Source organism: Lontra canadensis, unplaced genomic scaffold, assembly GCF_010015895.1.
Source record: "Lontra canadensis isolate GAN:19392208 unplaced genomic scaffold, GSC_riverotter_1.0 scaffold100, whole genome shotgun sequence".
In the NCBI taxonomy this organism is placed as follows: domain Eukaryota; kingdom Metazoa; phylum Chordata; class Mammalia; order Carnivora; family Mustelidae; genus Lontra; species Lontra canadensis.
The window spans coordinates 84,888-104,528 of record NW_022631094.1 but is presented as its reverse complement, the minus strand read 5'-3'; the positions used below and the strand labels follow the sequence as shown (position 1 = coordinate 104,528).

The 19,641-nt window shown below is 39.9% G+C and overlaps 1 protein-coding gene across 3 annotated transcripts in view; it reads left to right on the top strand.

The window, feature by feature from the left end:
- The first annotated feature begins 12,535 nt into the window (after positions 1–12,535).
- Positions 12,536–19,641, top strand: part of MCM10 (minichromosome maintenance 10 replication initiation factor) — a 50,971-nt gene continuing 43,865 nt past the window's right edge. For 2 of the 3 annotated variants that reach the window (XM_032837803.1, XM_032837802.1), the window contains exons 1-5: positions 12,537–12,650; positions 14,553–14,644; positions 17,664–18,005; positions 18,775–18,876; positions 19,022–19,162. In XM_032837803.1, the coding sequence (XP_032693694.1) occupies positions 14,638–14,644; positions 17,664–18,005; positions 18,775–18,876; positions 19,022–19,162 (592 nt within the window). In that variant the 5' untranslated portion in view covers positions 12,537–12,650; positions 14,553–14,637. Of the gene's footprint in view, positions 12,651–14,552; positions 14,645–17,663; positions 18,006–18,774; positions 18,877–19,021; positions 19,163–19,641 lie in introns of all 3 variants that reach the window. The other variant, XM_032837804.1, reaches the window with a different exon arrangement.

Below are 19,641 nucleotides of genomic sequence, written 5' to 3'. Positions count from 1 at the left end.
CACATTGTTCGTATATGATTGGCCAAGTTCATGGGATGTTTCCCATATTCGGCTTTGTATAAACTTAATGCTTATTCAAATATGTTTGATGAATTCTATGATACAAGCAAATCCCCTTACTAGAGACTAGTATGTGTTGTTTGAATTAGAAATTATTCCTGTTAAGAAGGTAAAAAGATAGGGATTTGCTCTATTCTGTAAACCCACAGTTTACTGAGATTAGCTAATACTGAGCCAGTCATCAAAGTAAACAGTGTCTTTGTGTGTCTATATCCTAAACATTTAGAAGAAACTTAAAAGATATACTCTGGGTTTATCATAATAATTTCTCTTAGGCAAACTTGATTTAATAACGTGTGTGTGTGTGTGTGTGTGCGTGTGTGTGTTTATTTATGCATATATGTTTTTTAAGCCAGGAATCAAAACAGTTAATTCTGTGTTCATGCCAAGAGAACACACAGATTGGACTGGTAGCTTAGATTCCCCCATCTCATTCCAGGGAGAATGCTTGTGAAAGATATGTCTAAAGTAACCATGAAATTTTCATTTTAACTTATTGATTATAGTTCCTAGTTTTAATTTATTTTCCTTACTATTTTGTATTAGAGGAAATAGATTTCTCTAGTGTCTTAAATAGAAAAGCAACCCAAATGGTTTCACATTTAAGTTAAGGGACTATCATTTTATGTTGTTCAAGTAAAAATATAAGCTGATTCCAACTCTGAGGTAATAATGTGAGTGGCTTATTAAAGCGTGATCAAATTGGTTGCTGGATAATTAAAAGAATTGCAAATGAAGGCAAGTTCATATAGTCAGTTTAAATTAATTATTGTACTGAGGGAGGCAAACAGTTTGGTAAACAGCTTGTAAACTGTGCATGTCTTCTCTAACCAACTGAGTCTCTACAGAGGTCCATCTCCCATGTTACCAGGTAATGACACTTCATTGGAATGTCAGCCTCTCTCTGGAACCCACTATCCTGTGTTCTCAAAGTGCGGAAAATGGGAGGAATAGAGACATGAGAACTGGGAAGAAATAGGAATGAGACAATGAAAATTTTACAGCTAAATAAGATTACAATATTAAGTCTTCAAGTATTGTATTTTAAAATAATTTTGATCTAGTCTGGCGTAAAAGGAGCTTGAAAGTCATCACTCCATCCTCTTAACAGGGAAAAAGCTGAACAGACAGAAAATCACCAACTCTTTTTAAATCCCTCAGAGAACTGAAGTCACAGGGCAAACCACTGCCCAGAAATTGGAGAGACAGTCAGACAGATACAGAGAGTCTCAGATTACCAGATCAGGGTCTCAGGAGCAAAAACCACAGTAGGAACCAGTATCTTAGTAGGAGAACTTAAACTATAATTGAAGAATTGCCAGAGGCTCAGCATGGACAAACTTGAGAATTAAAAGCTTTAATAGGAGCCCATTCTGAAGAGCACCCCACACTTGTGTGAATTTTACTTCCAGGAGCCCTAGAAGATCCCCACAGTGAAGATTTCTAAAAATTCTCCCATACTTTTAGCAGGGGAAGAGGGAAAGCTATTTTGAAATACACCAAAGTACTCTGTTCTTAGGAATGCCATCCCTCAAGGGAAATTGTTTTTCCAGACCCTAACCTGATGGGTTATATCAGAACCTGACTGACCCAGGGGAAAGGAAATACCCAACTCCAGCCCCTTCTAGCTTTACTCCTCTCACCTGAGGAGGAGAAAAAAAGTCTGAGAAGCACTTGTAAAGGTTGTAGTTCAGAGGCAGAGGCTCAGTAAAAGACCAAGACCTAATCATAGGACTATGGAACTCTTTTCCCCAAGCCCTACCTTACCACCACATCAGCAAGGTCCCTGTCTAATAACGGGATCACAACCAGAAGAGCTGCTCACCTTTGGGTTTATTAAAGAAGAGGTATATAGGGAATCCCAAAGATAACAGGAGAGAAAAAACAAGGACACCAGAGGAAATTTTAGCCTGTGACACCCAGGAGCTGCAGCAGACAGTAAACATAGTCTAGCTCTAAGCCAGGTGAACATAAAACCTCACACTATAGATTTATTGACCTCAGTTCCTTTTACCTACTACATCATTTCCATTTTTCAACAAGAAATTATACTACTAATAATAAAAAACACAATTTAAAAAGACAGAGCAAGCATCAGATGTGATGAATATAAGACTGGAAACTTAAAACAACTATGGTTAATATCCTAAGGGCTCTAATGGGAAAGGTAACAACATGTAGGAAATGAAGGGTAATATAAGCAAACAGATGGGAACGCTAAGAAAAACTCAAAACGAAATACTAGAAATCACAGGCAGTGTAACAGAAATGAAGAATGCCTTTTGTGGGCTCATGAAAAGATTGAACATGGTTAAGAGAATCTGTGTGCTTGAAGCAATGTCAATAGGAACTTCTAAAACTGAAATGCAGAGAGAAAAAAGAATAAAAACAGAATATCCCAGAACCATGGGACAATTTTTTAAATGTAATATATATGCAATGAGAATATCAGCATGAAAAGAGATTGTGCTAAGTAATTATGGCTGAGAATTTTCAAAGATTAATGACAGAGACCAAACTACAGATCAGGAAGCTCAGAGATCACCGAGCAAGTTGAATACCAAAAAATCTTCACCTAGGTATATTGTATTCAAACTGCAGAAAATCAAGGGCAAAGAGAAAATCTTGAAGAAGCCAGAAGGAAAAACAAAACAAAACAAAACAACCTTACCTGTAAAGGAGCAAGGATAAGAAATATATCAGATCTCTCTTCAGAAACCATGCAAGCAGGAAGAAGGGAGTGAAATACTTAAAGTGTTGAGAGAGAAAAACCACCAAACTCTAATTCTGTGTCCATGGAAATTGGACAAAATGAAGGAGAAATAGACTTTCATAGACATAGAAAAATTGAGGAATTTCTTACCAGTAGACCTGCTTTGTAAGAAATGTGAAAAATTCTGCAGAGAAAATGGAAGTTACTTCCGTCAGAAACTCAGATCTACATAAAAAAGGAAAATTATTAGAGATACAGTAGATGAAGATGAAGACTTTTGTTTTCTGTATTCTTAATTGATCTAACAGAGTAACAGTTCAAAATAATAATAGCCATGTGTATTCAGTGATTATAGCTAATGGATCAGTGGAATGAATAATAGCAGTATTATAAGGGATGGGAGCAGGGAAGTGGGATAGTCTGTTAACAGGATGTTCTCACATATTGCAAACTCCAGTGCAACCACTGAGAAAAAAATGTTAAAGAAGTATATGCTAAGTTATGCTAAGAGAGGAGCAAAAATGGAATAGCATAAAATGTTCGGTTAAAAGCAGAAAACCAGGTGACTCTGGTGGTGGATATTAAGGAGGGCACGTATTGCATGGAGCACTGGGTGTGGTGCATAAACAGTGAATCATGGAACACTGAAGAGCTAAAATAAAATTTTTTTAAAAAGCAGAAAACCCAGAAATAGAGTGAAAGACAATAGAAGAAACAAAGAAAAAGGGCAATGAATAGAAAACAGTAACAAATGTGCTAGATATTAATCCCTTATGTCAATACTCACTTTAAACATCGTTAGTCTAAATATGCCAATTAAAAGATTGTCAGAGCAGATTAAAAAAAAAGGGATTCCACCTATGTGCTGCTATAAGAAACCCACTTTAAATATAAGGACACGTAGATTACAAGTAAAGAGATGGAGAAAGAAATAGCAAGGGAACACTAATTAAAAGAAAGCTGGAGGGTGCCTGAGTGGCTCAGTGGGTTTAGCCTCTGCCTTCGGTTCAGGTCATGGTCTCAGGGTCCTGGGATTGAGTCCCGCATGGGGCTCTCTCCTTGGCAGGGAGCCTGATTCCTCCTCTCTCCCTCTCTGCGTGCCTCTCTGCCTACTTGTGATCTTTGTCTGTCAAATAAATACATAAATAAAATCTTAAAAAAAGAAAGAAAAGAAAGCTGGAGTAACTATATTAATTTAAAGAAGACTTAAAAGCAAAAAGAATTGTCGGGGATAAAAAGGGACATTACAGAATAATGAAAGGGTCAGTTCTCCAAGAAACGTAACAGTCCTTAATGCATATGTACCTAACAACAAGGCATCAATATACCTAAGGGAAAAATGATAGAATTGCAAGCAAATATAGATGAACCTACTAGTACAGTTAGAGAATTCAAAATCTCTCAGTAATTAACAGACTCAATAGTAAAAAAAATTAGTAAGGCCATTGTTTCCCTGAATAACACTATCAGCAAGATCTAATTAACATTTACGGAATACTTCATATTCCAAATATAGCAGAATATGCATTTTTCTCAAGTTCATAGAAAACATTCACTGTGATAGACCATATTCTGAGCCATAAAACACAGCTTACCAAATTTAGAAAAAGGTAAGCCATATGCACACTATGCTGTCATACCACAATGGAATTAAACTAGAAATCAAAAACAGAAAGATAGCTGGGAACCTTTAAAAAAAAGTTTGGACGTTTAACACACTTATAAATAATACATGGACTAAAGAAGAATTCTCAAAAGAGATTTAAATAAGTTTTTAACTAAATGAAATGAAAATACAAAGTTTGTGGACTGAAGTGGAAGCCAAGCTTAGCAGAAAATGTATAGCATTGAATGAAAGATCTAAAATTGGCAATCGAAGCTTCCACTTTAAGAAACTAGAAAAAGAATGAAAAATTAAACACAAAATAAGCAAAAGAAAATAAATAATAAAAATTAGAATAGAAACCAATGAAATCAAACCAGGAAGCCAATAAAGAAAATCAATGAAACTGAAAGCTGGCCCTTTGAAATGATGAACAAAATTGATAAACCTCTAGCTAGGTTAAGAAAACAAGACAAAAATTGCCAATGTCAGTATACCAGAAATGAATGGTTAGAACTTTAAAAACACGGTAACAATAACTTATTAGTACCAATATACTAAATGCTTATGTATAAATCTAATAAAATATGTTTTATAAGATCTGGTGAAAGAAGTCAACTAAATACATGGACCAATGTTTCATGATCCTGTATAGGGATACTCAGTATTATCAAGATTTTGGTTTCTCCCAGCTTGATCTACAGAGTTAATATAATCCCAAGAAGTTATTTTGTAGTTATTGACAAAGTGATTCTAACAGTTTATATGGAGAGGCAAAAGACCCAGAATAGCCAGCATAATATTGAAAAAGAAAGACAAAGTTGGAGGACAGACACTACCTGCCTTCAAGACTTATTCTCAAACTGCAGGAATCAAGATTGTGATATTGGTGAGAGAATAGACAAATTTATCAATGGAGCAGAACAGAGAGCCCAGAAATAGACCCAGGTAGTCAGCTGGTCTTTGATAAAGGAGAAAAGGCAATTCAATGGAGAAAGGATAGTATTTTTTAATAAGTGATGCTAGAACAAACAGTGGACCTCCACATGCAAAAAATAAATCTAGACACAGACCTTATACCTTTCACAAACATAAAACTCAAGCCACAGACTGGAAGTAAGTCTTTATAAGACACATTATCTGATGAACGACTGGTATCAAAATATAAAAAGAAAGAAAAAAAATTAAAAGAATTCATTTTTTTCTATACACAAAGAATTCTTAGAACTCAGCAACAAGAAAGCAACTCAGTTTAAAAATGGGCAAAAGATAATAGATATGTCATCAAAGATGTGCACTTGGTAAACACATTTTAAAAGATGCTCAACAACATGTTATTAGGGAATTGCAGATTTAAACAATGAGATACCACCATACACTTATTAAAATGGCTAAAATCCAAAACACAGCAACAGTCGATGCTGAGGAAGATGTGAGATAGCAGAAACTTTTCATTCACTGCTGGTGGAAATACAGAATGGTAGTTTGGAAGACAGTTCAGTAGTTTCTTGCAAAATTAAGTGTGCAGTCCTTTGTATCTATTTAAATGAATTGGAAGCTATGTCCACACAAAACCTGCACATGAATGTTTACAATAGCTTTATTCATAATTGCCCAAACTTGGACACAACCAAGATGTCCATCAATAGGCAAATGCATAAATAAACTGTGGTACATCCATACAATGGAATATTACTCAGTGCTAAAAAGAGATAAGCTATCAAACTGCAAAAAGACATGGAGGAACTTTAAATGCATATCTCTTAAGTGAAAGAAGCCAGTCTGAAAAGCCTACATGCTATATGACTTGAACTGTATGACATTCTGGGAAAGTCAGTACTATGGAGACAAGATCAGGGATTGCCCCGGGTTAGGTGGAGGGAGGGATGAATAGGTGAGAGCACAGAGGATTTTTAGGGCAGTGAAACTATTCTGCATGATACTGTGATGATGGCTACATTTGTCAAAATCCATTGAATGTGAAACAGAAGAGTGAATCCTAATGTAAACTGTGGACTTCAGTTAAAAATAATGTATAAAAAAATTATGTATCAGTATTGGCTCATCCTTTATAACAAATGTCCCAGCTAGTGCAATATGTTAGTGATAGGAGAAATTGTGTGTGGAAGGGGCTTTATGGGAACTTTATTCCTTGCACTCAGTTTTTCAATAATCCCAAAACTGTTCCAGAAAATAAAGTTTGGGGTGCCTGGGTGGCTCAGTCGGTTAAGCGTCTGCCTTTGGCTCAGGTCATGATGCCAGGGTTCCGGGATTGAGCCCTGCATCAGGCTCTCCACTCAGCGGTGAGTCAGCTTCTCCCTCTGTGATCTCTTTTGCTTTTGGGCTGTCTCAAATAAATAAATAAAATCTTTTTTAAAAACAATTTAAAAAGTCCATTATTTTCTAGAAAAAGGAAAAAAATAACTTTGAAGCACAAGATTATTTCATATGAACATAAAATATGTTGTGTATGTCATAAAATCAAGATTCTTGGGAAGGTTGGCTAACACTTCCATTTGATTCATAATAAAAAGGCTAACTTGGAATTGCTTTTAATGAAATAAATTTATTACACCATCATTAATTCAATGGAGGAAAACTGATACAAGAGCTAGTTGCCCCTTTTAAGCATAACAGGAACTAAGTCTGTGAACCAACATTCAAATGTCTTAGGGGAGCAATGAAAGGTAAGAAACCTGCTTTGCTCTGAGAAGCAAACAAAAAGTAGAGATAATTTTACAGTCTTTTGAATCCTTTGACTGAGTTCGTCCTTTTAGAAATTACTGAAATAACATTATGTACTCTTGTTACAAAAAATGCTAGTCATCACTGAGTAATTTGTTACTTTTTTCTAGCTAAGTACTTGCAAAGATGAGAAATATACAAAAAGTATTCATTCAGAAATTTTCCACAAGTTGATGGGTTTATATAGCAGTTTTTAAATATACAGAGCCATAATTATGGGTAAAATTTATTTTACATATATAATAATAATAATTTTACATATATATCACATATTAAAATATATATAATTTTACATATGTATTACAATATATATTACACATAATAATAATAATAATAACTGTTATTATTATATTATTAGCTGGGTTATAAACCCAGCAAAACCAAGGAAGAAATATGTTGAACAGTCTTATGAATTAATTAAAACCAGCAAGGCTGGTGGTTTCATTGGCTTTCCTTATGGAAAGCATCATTTGAGGTAACTAGATGGAGGAACATACCCCATTGTTTAAAGTAGCCACTAGGTTGATTGAAAAGCACTATGTGATATTCTCAAGTTATTCTCATTAATCCTCAAAATGCCCTATGAAATAACTATCCCTAGCCCTGTTTTGCAGGTGAGTCAATTGAGACACGGGTTAAGTAACTGACCCAAGGTTGCACAGTTAGTATGTGGCTGGCAGTTAACAACCACACAGTCTTAATTAATTCAAGTCTAAGCACTTAGCCACTCTGTTCTCTTTACATCGATCTTCCTCTCCTACCTGCTCAAATCCTTTTACTGCTTACAGAATATAATTCTTGACTGGTGTTCATCTTCTGCCCTGCATTTTAATGTTTCTACCTCATCTGTCTGTTCCCTCCCCTTCAGCAATTTTGGAGCTCATTGGTTGTCACCTTATGTTATTTATCTTTTATGCATATGTCCCATCCCCCACATTGGACTGTAAGTTCTTAGAATATGGACCACATCTCTGTCCAACCCCATGTGACCCTGAGGCAGGAAGTGATTATGGCTGATAACTGGTGTGTGAAAATGTCCTGGAAATTCTCATTTGAGCCCTCCTAAAATAGCCTCGAATCCACATCCTGATCTCAGCACTTTCCAGAGAAAGAAACTGACCCTCCAGATGCTAAAGGACTTGTTAAGGAGGAAATACTCTATTTGTTTTCTTTCTGGAACATTTATTTTGTGCCAGCCACCAGCAGCAGAAGGGAAGACAGCAAAGAGATAGAAAGATGAACAAGAACAGCTCCCTTGTCTCCAGATGTGGACACCACGGTGAGAAGCAGCAGAAGACGCCCATAATGCAGTGTGAAAGTTCTGTGTGCCTTCCCGGTCTCAAGTTGTGCTAAGCACCATCCTTGGTCCAAAGGGTCAGAGGGTCTTCACCAAGGAGGTGATGCCTACACTGAGCTTGAGTGGATGAGTAGGAGGTGATCCAGGGGTTCAGGCTCTCCAAGCAGAGGGGTCTGCATGTGCAAAGGCTCTGAGGCATGCCAGAGCCCAGAATATTTAGGAAAAGTCCCAGCTCAGTGTGGTTGGAAGAAAGGCTGATTCCAGGTGGGAAGAGGAGAGCTGAGATTCAAGGAAAAGTGTGCAGAACTCAAGTCTGTAATTCAAGTTCCTGAGTGGCAAGAACTTTGTGAGTACAGGAACTGATGGCCTTGACAAATTTTGTTCAGGGAAAATGCAGGCCAAGAATTTGTCATAATCAAGAGCAGTAAGAGAAATGGATTGGAGTGAATGAGATGGGATATAGATCAATTAGAAGTAAAAAAGAGAGAGGTGCCCAGAGGTCAAGGAGCGTCACAGAAGTGAGGATGTAGAGGAGGGGGTGAGGTCAGGAGATGCAAAGATAATCTGTAAGATGGGGGACGGGTGGACACGGACCTGGAGAATGAGCACTTCCAGCAGGGGTGATGAGGGAGGAACTGAGCCATAGGGCCCAGTGGCATTTGGGGGAAGGAGGCTGGAGCCCACTAACTTCTCCCTTTCTGGTTTTGTGATGTGTTTTAAAGGCCTTTCATGACTCTGGTATCCTCTAAAGTTTTAGAACCACTGCTATAGAAAGATGCAGTTATCACAAGACTGAACATGGAATGCTGGGTTCCACCCTTGGTTTCTGATCTAGAAAGTCTGGCTTCAGGCATGAGCATTTGGTTTCTCACAAGCTCCCAGGGGCTGCTGCAGCTGCTGCTCTGGCAAGCCAGACTTGGGGAAGCCCTGCTGTCCCACTGACATTTGCCATTACCTTCTTACCACTCTCCTTCTTTGGCATCCTGGGCCATCTCTTTCCTGCAGGCCCACTCCTTACACTGGAAAACTCTGGAGCCAGAATACCAACAGAGACCCAAGGTACAGAGTTTTCAAATTTAGAGGTCAAGCTTAGAGTCTCCTTGGAGTTTTACACAGAAACATGGTCCCAGCCCTGCCAATCTTCATTCTCCTTCCATCTGGACTCAGTTCTGTGTAGCACTTGGCAGACTTTCTCCAAGTGTGGGGACACCAGTGCCTGCTAGTCAAGCTCCCTTTAAGTCCCACTCTGCCTGCAACCCACCACCATCCACTAAGGACCCCTTGGACAGAGGGATCTGCCCTCGAAGGACAGCCAGGGGAAGGGGCCTTACTGGGCCTCAAAGCAGATTCAGAACCGTGGGGTAAGAAAAAGTCCCAGGATCCCAGAATGAGAGCTTGGCTACAAGGGGTTGCCCAGGATTTGGATGAGTGCATCCCTTAGCCCTGGGACACCTCACACTGTGGGGAGGGACACAACTAGAAGAGGACCAGCATAAGGTCAGATGAAGGTCAGGCCCAGGCCTAGGGTTAAGCATGGGACTGCTTTCCTAACCACTCCAGCCGCTCCTGTTCAGCTTCTGTCACTGGCTCCCACATCTCCGGCCTTCTACACCAAAGTTCTTAATTGGAAGACTGTCTTTGAGAAAATACCTGAATCCCCTCAGAAAGTAGACAAAATCTTGACTGTGTGAGGCTACATTTTTCTTGGGGGGAAAAAATATTTTTGTTCTGTTCTCAAAGGGTCTGTGATCACTCCTTGCCAAAAAGATCAACACCATTGCATTGCAGACCTCTCTTCTGAATCCCAGATCTGGAGATAAAGCTTCTCTAAATCCATGTCTTTCATACCTCATTCTGAAAGCTGAAACCAAGTCTGTCTTCTGCCCTAAACCTATTCTGTTTCCTGTGTTCCCTACTTCAGTGCATTGCGTCAAAAAACACCCTAAACTCCTTTTTGTGTTTTCCACCTCCCTCCCTTTCATCAGTGCGTCTGAATCTACTCTCCTAATTCTTTCTCAAAATCACCACTGTACTCACTCCAATAATGCCTCGATCCCTCACTGGAGGAAAGTTTGAGAGCTTAGATCAGTACTGTTTTCTACTTTGGATTTGGGGGCAAAGTGGACCTGGAAAGTCAGGTTGAAGAAAGAGCATTGGAAAGCAAATCAGATTGGTCTAGGAATGTCTGCATCATGGCCAATAAATCTATGATGAACTTTTATAATTAGATGTAGTGATGCATTTAATTTTCTTTAATTTGATTACAATAGTTCCTCCATTACTATGAATTTTTCAACACTAGCAGTTCTCAAAAATGGTATTATTCCCATTCCTGGGTCCATATAATAAGCTCAGGTAATAAGCAGCATTAATATTCCATTAGGACACAGAAAAAAAAATCAGTGTAGATGGTATCCAGATTATTTATTTTCATCATCCTAAAGCTGATTTTAGTTTTTCTGAAAATGAAAGCAAACACAATGGATAGAGATACAATCTTACATGAAATAATTAGTGAGGTGGTGCAGGGCCTGAATAGAGCCCGTGAGAGGAGGATAAAAAAAAGACTGAAAATTGTTATTTGAAAGTCGGAGAAAGACAAATACTACATGATCTCATTGATATGTGGAATTTAATAAAGAAAATAGATGAACATATGCTAAGGGGGAAAAGAAAAAAAAAGAGGGAAACAAACCTAAGAGACTCTTAAGGACAGAGAACAAATGAGGGTTGATGGAGGGAGGTTGTTGGGGGATGGGCGACATGGCTGATTGGTATCGAGGACACTTGTTACGATGAGCACTGGGTGTTGTAAGTGATGAATCACTGATTTTATTCCAGAAACCAGTACTGCACTGTACGTTAATTACTAAAATTTTAATTAAAAAAGTTAATTGGGAGCCTGGGTGGCTGAGTTCGTTAAGTAACTGCCTTTGACCTAGGTCATGATCCCGTAATTCGCAGGATCGAGTCCCACATCCAGCTCCCAGATCCATAGGGAGTCTGCTTCTCCCTCTGACCTTCTCCCCTCTCATTCTCTCTCTCTTTCAAATAAATAAACTTTTTTCTTAAAAAAAAAAAACAACTAATTAAAAAGTGGTCATTTGTTCCATCAAAAACTCTTCTGCTTTGAATTCCTTCAAATTATGTAGAAGCTAAATATAATCCTGCATGTAGACATGGCAGTTCTCAAAATTATGTACAAACACCATTTTTAGAATGGAAATACCTAAAAAAGTCTGAATTTTACTAAAAAAATATCCCGTGAAAAATAGGGCCCTCTAACAAGTTAGTCTAATGCCAGTTTAAATTCTCCAAACCTGTGGAACACAAATTCCTCTGTGAAGAGTGATTTCTATAGCATAAAACAATGTCATCGACTTAAGATCTCATATTACATATGGTGAAGCAGAATCCCAAGGGCGTAGGTTACTTCCCCAAAGTTAGACAGAATTAAAAGTGAACCAGATTTTTGTTTGAGTCTAGTCATCTCAGTTGAACACAAGAGGTTGTGAAATAATCATCCAGTTTATTCAGACCTCTCTAGGATCAGTCCAACACAGAACATTTGTGGGGCCGGGAGAAACGTCTGGAATGTGCTCCCTGTTTAAGTGTGTAAGTGCAGGCTTGGCTTCAGGCGTTACCCTCCACCTCACAGAAAGAAAATGAAGCTCAGAAGGACTGGATGACATAGTCCCACAGAGTGTCAGGAATTCAGTTTCCACTGCCAGTAAAAATACCCTACAGGACGACTTAAACTTCCGGGCGCTGGGGGTCGCTAGAACACTTGATTTTGTCTAAAGGAACCCAAGCCTTCACCGACCGGAAGTTCCTTTACCCCCAACAAAGAGGGAGCGCCGTCACGTGGACCAATCAGCTTGCCCTACGCAAGGTCGGCATTTCGCTAACTCATCCCGGTTTTCCTTGCCAAGAACGCTGACTTTAGCCAATCAGCGCGGCCTGAAGCCGGCGTGCGTCTGGCGTCAGAGGTGGGGTGGAGCCAAGTTGGAATTTTGGCGGGTCTGGCTGTAGGACGTGAACCGGCTCGGAATAGGGTGAGAGAAGTCGGAGTCTGGGTGTGGGGGTGGCCGCCACGCGGGTCTGTGGGAAGGTTTGAAGAGCTCCGAGGGCGAGCCGCGCGGAGCCCGGGGAGGTCAGGCGGGAGAGACTGGAATTGGGCGAGCGCGGTGTCCGAGCGGCCGGGTGGGCGCCGGCTGAGGAGCGACCGAAAGGTAGGGGCCCCTCTCAGAAGCACCGGGGAGGTGCCAGGCCTCGGGCCGTCGTTTATACTTAAGGAGCCGGATTTGGTTTTTTCCTGAAGAAGGCTTTTAAAATGCCTGCCAAATGCATGCCGTGTGGACTTAACATTCATTTTTTTTAAATTCATGATTTGCTAATAGTCCTTGAATGTGTGCCTCTGCCGGCCTCCAGACATAAATTATTTATGAATTATTTATGCCCGCACGAAGCTTAGAATCTCAAGAGAGTGACATTAACAAGCACCCCGCAGTGGAAAGTGTAGTGAAGTCGCGAAAAGGATGAGGTGTGAGAGGGTGCCAACTCGGCCGCTCAGGTAGGGTGGTGTGGAAGGCTCAGAAAAATCGATGTCTACCGGGGATCCGAAGGGATGAGAAGGAGCTAGGGGAGCGCTTTCTAAAGAGCCGGAGGCCTGAGAGCACTCAGTGTGTTCGGGAAGATGAAGGCAGTCTAGTCTGAGGAGAAATAGGCGAGAGACAGAGTATCCATTTCCTCATAGACTTTTAAATTTGGTTCAACCAATGAAAAATCACTAAAGAGGTTTTTTGGGGGTTTTTGTTTTGTTTTAATTTGAGAGAGAGAGCTCCTGCAGGAGAAGGAAAAGCAGATTCCCCACTGAGTGGGGAGCCCCCCATGGAGCTGCATCCCAGGACTCAGAGATCATGACCTGAGCCAAGCCAGACGCTGGTGGGACTGAACCACCCAGGTCCCCCCTTTAAAGACTTATTATTGAGGGAATACCACGATCCACTGTACGTTCCTAGAAAATTACTAAGAAAAAAAAAAAGATTATGGTGGCTGCTGTTTGGAGAAGAGATAACAAAGAGACCAATACCAGAAGCCCATGCAATAGGTTCAGGCAAAAGATAGAGCAGTATTTTGGAGACAGACCCGATGGCAGCTGTTGGGTGGTCCTGAATGTGAGGATGAGGTAGAGTACACAGCTTTGAGGGGAAAAAGGTGGTTGGTTATAGAGATGAATACAACAGTTGGCTAACCCTCAGGAAGCTTATAGTCCAGCAGGTTTCCCAGGAGACTCTCAACACAGTGTGGTGCACACGGTACTTCCACAGAAATATTTGTTGAATAAAAAGAAAGCATCGTAATTAATACTTGATATTAGACATACCAAGGTTAGCTGTAAAGCTCATCAGTTAAATAATAGCTTAGAAAATTTGTACTTTTTTCTTGCAGTTATTAAAATTAATTTAATGGGGTTGCCTGGGTCGCTCAGTCATTTAAGTGTCTGCCTTTGTGTCAGGTCACTGATCTCAGAGTCCTGGGATGGAGCCTGCTTGGAGCCCGCTCAGCAGGGAGGCTGCTTCTCCTTCTCCCTTTGCTGTCCCCCACTCCCCTTGTGCATGCTCTCTCTCTCAAATAAATAAAATCTTTTTCTAAAAATCAATTAAATGAAAGAAGGGCAGTGCACAGAATAATATGATTTTACCCTTCTTAGCTCTGCCAACACTGAGTTTTGCTGAGTAGTATTGAATTGAAATCCTGATGTGACTAAGGCTGCAATTGAGTAGAACCACCCACTAGACTGCTATGGATAAGGTAGCCGTCACATGTGTCATAGTAAATAAAACGGGATCGTAACCCTAATATTTAGACCACTCTCAATAATACTTGTCCATAATCCGTCCCATCCATGTAATCTAGTACCTTACAAAGGGTACATCAACCGAGTTTCTAAAACCATAGTTTGAAGTCAAGATAAAGGGAGATGGTGTTGGTAGGTGGAGATGAGAAGTGGTCAGATTTTGGATGAATTCTGAGCTTTAAGCCTGTAGGATTTGTGAGATCCTAGATTTGTTGCCTATGAGATGTGAGAGAGGGGACAATCAAGGGTGACTTTTCCCATGTTGATTTCATAGCCTAGCCAAGATTTGACATTACTGCCATCTCCTGGGCACCTGATTCTCCTTCGAAGCTCTCAATCACAACTGTTCTCTTGACAGCATGGATGGTAAGTTCTCTTTTTTTTATGGAAAACTACCCTTTTGTCCACAGACTTATTTATTTTACTTGCAAAATAGTGAAAATAGGTATACCCCACCCTCAAGTATTTTCTCAGTGGTTCAGAGAAGATCTCACTTCAGTCAGTGAATGTTATTTGTTCAGTCAGGTGGGATTTTATCTCCTGGCAGCATTGATTGTCTTTCATAATAATGATAGTTGGCATGTACTTACAACGTGCCAAGCACTATTCTAAGGTCCCTACTTATTTTAACTTCTTCCCTACTTATATTAACTTCCTTAGTCCTCCGAGCAACTATATTTTTTAGACTGGAAGACAGATGGTTAGTAATTTGTCATGGGTGAGACTGCCAGAGCAGGGATTTGAACCCAGGCAGTTTGACTTCAAAGTTCACAATTAATAATGAAGTCCTTGAAATGGTTTTATCTAGCTCTGGGTTAAACTCTTATAGTCCTTTCTAATTTTATACCCTGCCGTTTTCAAAAAAGGAGAACCAAATGTTGAAATTCCTCACACTATAATAACACATGACATTGATTGTACCTTTGGTAAAATAATAGTGTCCTGTTTCCAAAAATCATCAAATTGCCTTCTGGGCAGTTAATTTAATATAAAGTATAATTATTTGCTGGGAGACAGTTATGAGAGTAAGTGGTGAATGGTATGTGTTCTCTAAGAAATCATTGTATCTAATAAACATTGATTTGGTTAGCATAGTGTTAATAATCTGGTTCAGTACAGATGGAATCAAAGCATTTACTGGTGCTGGGCATACATGGTTGAACAAAATCCCTGCTTCTATTCTAGTACAGAGAGCAAGATTGTAACAAATAAGTAGGAAAATATCAGCTAGTTGGTACAATGGAAGATACTAGAATGAATTTGTATGCTGAGAGAAATGCTCCAAAAGACAGGGAATAATGGGTGATGTGGGGATGAGAGCTGGTGCTTATAGGCTTAAGTCCTTGAGGAGCTAAAAGGAAGAGGGTCCAGTGTATAAATGGAATGAGGAAACACGGAGATTGGGTCAACATAACATGGAAAAGACAGGATTTTCTGTGGTGACTGAGTTAAACCAGGATGGGCGGTATCACGGGATTAGACCTGGTGCTCTCATGAAAGAAAATGGGTTCAAGGAAGGGTATGGAGCCACTTGGCCACATTTGTCACCTGGGACTCCCAGTGGTATGAGCCAAGGCCTCTTCTTGGGGTGTGCTGTCTTCCACAGCTGGTAGCCAGACAGAGGAGGGCCTCTTGGCTCTATTGAGGGAATGTGGCTGTCTCACCTAGAGCACAGGGAGCCAAATTGCCTCTTCTCTCTTGCTGCACCCTGCAGTTGGAGTATTGACTCAGCAATTCAGATAAATCATTATGTAACCTCTGACTTTAAGCTTTAGACCCTTTTATCAGATTCTAGGCCATGAGTTTGGCTACTGGCTGTTTTCCATCTGCTAAGAATGCAGAATAATGGAAAGAATATTGGTTTTCTGGTCTAGAGAGTGCCATCCTTTTTTTTTTTTTTTTAAAGATTTTATTTATTTATTTGACAGAGATCACAAGCAGGCAGAGAGGCAGGCGGAGAGAGAGGAAGGGAAGCAGGCTCCCCACTGAGCAGAGAGCCTGATGCGGGGCTCGATTCCAGGACCCTGGGATCATGACCTGAGCTGAAGGCAGAAACTTTAACCCACTGAGCCACCCAGGCACCCCTAAGTGAGCCTCCTGTGCTGACCTGTTTCACCATATGGTCCTGAACAAGCCTTTGACCTCTCTGTACTTCAGCCCTTATCTTTGAGGTGAAGGGGGTGTGTGAAATAGCCTTAATGTCTCTGCTTTAAAATGGCTTAGATTTATTAAGGACTAATGCCCAAATAGGGGGGGGGGGAAGGGGGGGCACAGAAAATAAACAAATCAAGAAAGAAGAAATCCAAAGGGCCAATAAACATAATTCTTTGCCTTACAAGAATTCTGGAAATCCAAATCAGAACAATGGGATGCCTTTTAAAATCATCCATCAGACTAGCAAGAAATTTTAAGTGACATATCAGATATTGGTGAGATGGTAGGAAGAAATGGTACTTGCATGCAATGCTAGTGAGGGTATAACCGCTTTGGGACCAGTTTGGCAGTATCTAGGAAAGTTGAAAAATGTGCATATGCAATAGTCCAGCAATTCCACTTCTGATAGGTATTTCCAGGAAACTCACACATATTGCAGGACACGTTCATGGTTGCTGGATAGTTTGTGATGGGAAAGAATTGGAAATGGCCCATATATTGGATTGGATTAAAAATATGAGTTAATAAAATGTGATAGTTTTACTATGGAATGCCCTCTAGTCACTGAAAGAAGTAAACTAGAACTCTATGTTTTGATTTAGATCAATTATATATGCAATGTTGAATGAAAAAGTGAAAAATAGACTAGAATGATATACCAAAATTATGACACTTATTGCAGTGGGGCATGGAGGCAGTGGAAGGAATTGGTTAAGATTTGGCACAATAAACTTCATAAACTTTTTTTTTTTTTAAGTCATGCAGTGTAAAGGCAAGCAAACATGACATGTGATGAAATATAAGTACATTTTATGTAATTCTTTGTACTTTTCCTACGTTTGAAATTTTTTTTCCTCAAATAATTAGAAAGAGCCTAAATGTATGTTTAGTGTGTTTTTGGATTATTCCCATTATTATGGATTGGGTTTCTTGGAAGTTGGCGTGCAGGCAGGTGCTTATCAGCTGAAGTAGCACAGGTGAAAGGACACAGCCCTGTGCATGGTGCACTGGGTTCACTAAGCAGATACCAACCTCTTTCTCCTTAGCCCGGTGCCCTCTAAGCACCTGGGGAGATGAAAGATGGACATAAGGACAAGAGTTTTACCAGGCAAAATGGTGAATCAAAGAGTCATTCCAGTTGCCTTATTAATGGTGAATGTTTTAATTCATTGTGCTTGTCATTGTTGGTTTTTCTCAGGTACGTTTATAGTCTGTCCTTCTTTCTGCACAGGGGAGGAAGATGATTTGTCTCTGCTGACTGCGCTGCTGGAGGAGAATGAGTCTGCCTTGGATTGTAATCCAGAAGAGGGTCACCCCTTGACCCAGGGGGATGGCGAACCCGACGCATATGACGAGCTCTTTGATGCAGATGGTGATGGTGAATCTTACTCAGAGGAGGCTGCTGATGGAGACCTGGGAGAGACTGAAGAGCGGAAGGAAAATTTGGCCACTCTCTTTGGAGATATGGGGGACTTAACAGATGAAGAAGAAGTTCCCACACAGCAATCACCTAAAAATAGAGTCCTCCCCGCTCCTGCTCCCAATCAGGGGAAAACTAATCAAGAGTTGCAAGGTGCCCTAACTACTTGCTCTTCTAATTTCTTCAAGATACACTAGATGGGAGCCAACAGTTTTCATCAAAATAGCTGCTGAGTCAGGGTGGTGATAAATGACTTGACCAAAAAAAAGGGTGGGAATTAGTAGAGGAGACATTTCAGGTGGCAGAGGCCCCTGTCCCAGTGTCAGCCAGCCATAACTAGTCCTTCCCAGAATGGCTCCACCAGCTTTCGTGCCTATTACAGAAAAATCTCACTTAGAGGTTTATATGCGTGTGGAGCCAGGGGTAGGACTGTAGGCTTCTCCTCCTTCTATTTGGGCCAGAGGCCATTTATGAACAGAAGCTTTGAGGAGTGCCCTTTTCTAATTTGTGACATTGTCTCACATATTTTGAAATTATAATCAAATTCAGTGGTTGTCTATTTCTTCTAATAGAGGAGCCCGCATTTATTGCATTAATTATGGTATTCACTTTATGATATAATAATCATTCCCTGACACCTAAAAACTTGTTAGCTGGGAATATGCTTCTGTGATATTTGTAAGTAGTACCAGTTTGTAACTAGCTTAGGTATTAGAGGCTTGATTACTGAAAATACGAAGTTTATTTCCCTGAAGAACCTCTTTGAAGTACCAAAGTTAATGGTAGTTCTCAGTATGTGACTATATTGAGGGTCTCAGGGTGTTAAGGTGGGGAGTAGACACCAAAAATAATTACAACATTTTTATCATGTATAATATTTCTTCTGCTGTGGATCTTAAATCAATATATTTTTCTTCCGTAGATGAATTAAGGAAGTTACAAGAACAGATGAAATCCTTACAGGAACAGCTAAAAATAGCAACACTTAAGCAACCTGCAAGTCCACCCCTTCTGCCTAAATCTGGTAATCAAACTGTAATTCTAGGAATAGTGTGCAATTCTGTTGTTAAGAAATTATAGCAATTTTTTTCTGCATTCAGCTGATGGTAAAATAGACTTTGAGCCCCTTTCTAAATTTCCTTTGTGAATTTCTTTTTCTTTTCAAAAAGTAGAGAAGTCTCCACGCTCCCCTCTTAAAGAGAAGAAAGTTCAGAGAATTCAGGAGTCGACATGCTTCTCTGCAGAGCTTGATGTCCCTGCTCTACCAAAAACCAAGCGAGTGGCTCGGACACCAAAGATTTCATCTGCAGGTATAGTAGGCAAGGCCTCCCTGGTTTTTCATTACTCTTGCTCTATTTAAAAGTCAATTTGGCACTGTCATATCTGTGTGCAGGGGGCACTGTCATACCTTTCTGGTGGGGGAGGGCCAGGGGTCTATCTTACCTGCCCATTGAGAAAATTAAGTTTGTTGGGAATGAGAGCCATGTGGTGTATTTTGTAATCTTTCTCTACATCTCAGAGTGCTTAGAAAATCCTTAGATAAAGAGTAGCTATATTTACTAAAACAGTGAATTGAATTTTTTTAAACTCTGTAGTCTTCAGTTGACTTGAATTATAGTAAGTATAACTACTGGATTGAGTTCTCAGGCAATCCAGAGATTGACTCTTTGGGCCCCTGAGTTCAAGCACAGATTCCTTTTAAAATGGCTAAGTTGTATTTGAAGCCAGGTTGTATTAAAGCAGATGGTCCATTCTTTAGAAAAGACTTCTTTGCCCAGAGTAGAGACGT